At 29.4% G+C, this 1,360-nt stretch overlaps 1 protein-coding gene across 1 annotated transcript; it reads left to right on the forward strand.

Moving 5' to 3' along the window:
• Window positions 1–350: 350 nt before the first annotated feature.
• Smp_186950 (hypothetical protein) lies at window positions 351–926 on the forward strand (the record flags this gene model as incomplete). Its single annotated transcript, XM_018796331.1, has 1 exon — window positions 351–926. One exon carries the CDS (start codon window positions 351–353, stop codon window positions 924–926), a length of 576 nt encoding a protein of 191 aa, XP_018646891.1.
• Between the last annotated feature and the right edge of the window lie 434 nt (window positions 927–1,360).

Raw genomic sequence — 1,360 nt, forward strand, 5'->3', positions numbered from 1 at the left:
TAGAGTGAAATTTTCCACGCTTTTTATGTTTACTAGTAAATGTGATTCACTTTGCTATCATTCAGTCTGCTGGCATATGGCACTGTTTATTGATATAGTTTGACCAGGAGTCAAAAAGATATTTTTTTGATGATCGTTTGCCAACCCATTCGTTAAAATCCATATTTCTCCTTTTTTACCAACTAGATTTGAGGTTTATTTACCAAGATTAAAAAGAGTGATATGAATAAACTTTAAAAAGTTCTTTGTTTAAATCTCATCCTTAAAACTACTTTTTTATCTAACAGAAAACAGAGAATATTCTTCAACCATGGGTTAAAAATGTACGACAAACAAAACATGGAGATATTATGAAAAGTCAAAGTTTACGTGATCCAACTCAGCCTTCATATGCGCAACCATGGAAATCATATAAAAATGCATTAACAGGACATTTCCCTCCAAAAATACACATAAAACCAACAGAATGTAATCTTTTACCATTTGATGAACATCAACCTTTTAAAGAAACTTTAAAACAAAAGCTTTCACAAATTCAAACACTACAAGTGAAAGTAACTAATTTAAAGAAAGAAAATATTTCGAAACATATTATACCTTCCATTGTCAATGAAATGGATAGTAAAGATTTAGATGATTATCATAAATTCTTATGTTCACTAATTTATGATGAAGAAAAAAGATCGAATTCAATAGTTCATTGGTTCATACCAATAATGTCGTCATGTCTGCTACCTTTACCTATGAAACAAAGGAAATTACCTGATATCAAATTGCCATATTTATGTTTAAAGTTACCTTATGAAAAAGTAGAACGTGATGGTGATGACTATGGGGAAGATGAATGTGAGATGCTAACTAAAAATTATTTTTGTATTTCAGACGATTTGTCAACTGAATTCATGTCAACCCCACAGAATGACTGATAACATTAAATATACAAAACAAAATTGCTTGGATTTATTTAGAAAGTTAGATTTCCTCTATTTGAAATTAGTTTTATACTCTCATTTACGCAATAATTTTGGTAGCCATATGATTTAAACAGTGTTCCTGTAAATTTTGAAGTCCTTAGATTTTGAATTAACCTATTTGAATGATTTAGGTTTTTTGAATCAGATCTGTAGGATCGAACAAATAAATTGTCAAAGACCTTAGGTGGCATAATTCAACATGTTGATACATCTTTGTTATTTTATACCGTCAAACTCCTTTGTTGTTTTGTATTATTTTGTGCTTCATTATGTTTAACATTTTCTCTAATGGTCAAGCCAATAACCACAAAACTATCCGGATTATGCAACTGAGTGTAAGCTTATAAACTGATTGATTATGAAATGTGTCTGATAAACATATACTT

Source organism: Schistosoma mansoni (genome assembly GCF_000237925.1).
Source record: "Schistosoma mansoni, WGS project CABG00000000 data, supercontig 0173, strain Puerto Rico, whole genome shotgun sequence".
NCBI classification, from domain to species: Eukaryota; Metazoa; Platyhelminthes; class Trematoda; order Strigeidida; family Schistosomatidae; genus Schistosoma; species Schistosoma mansoni.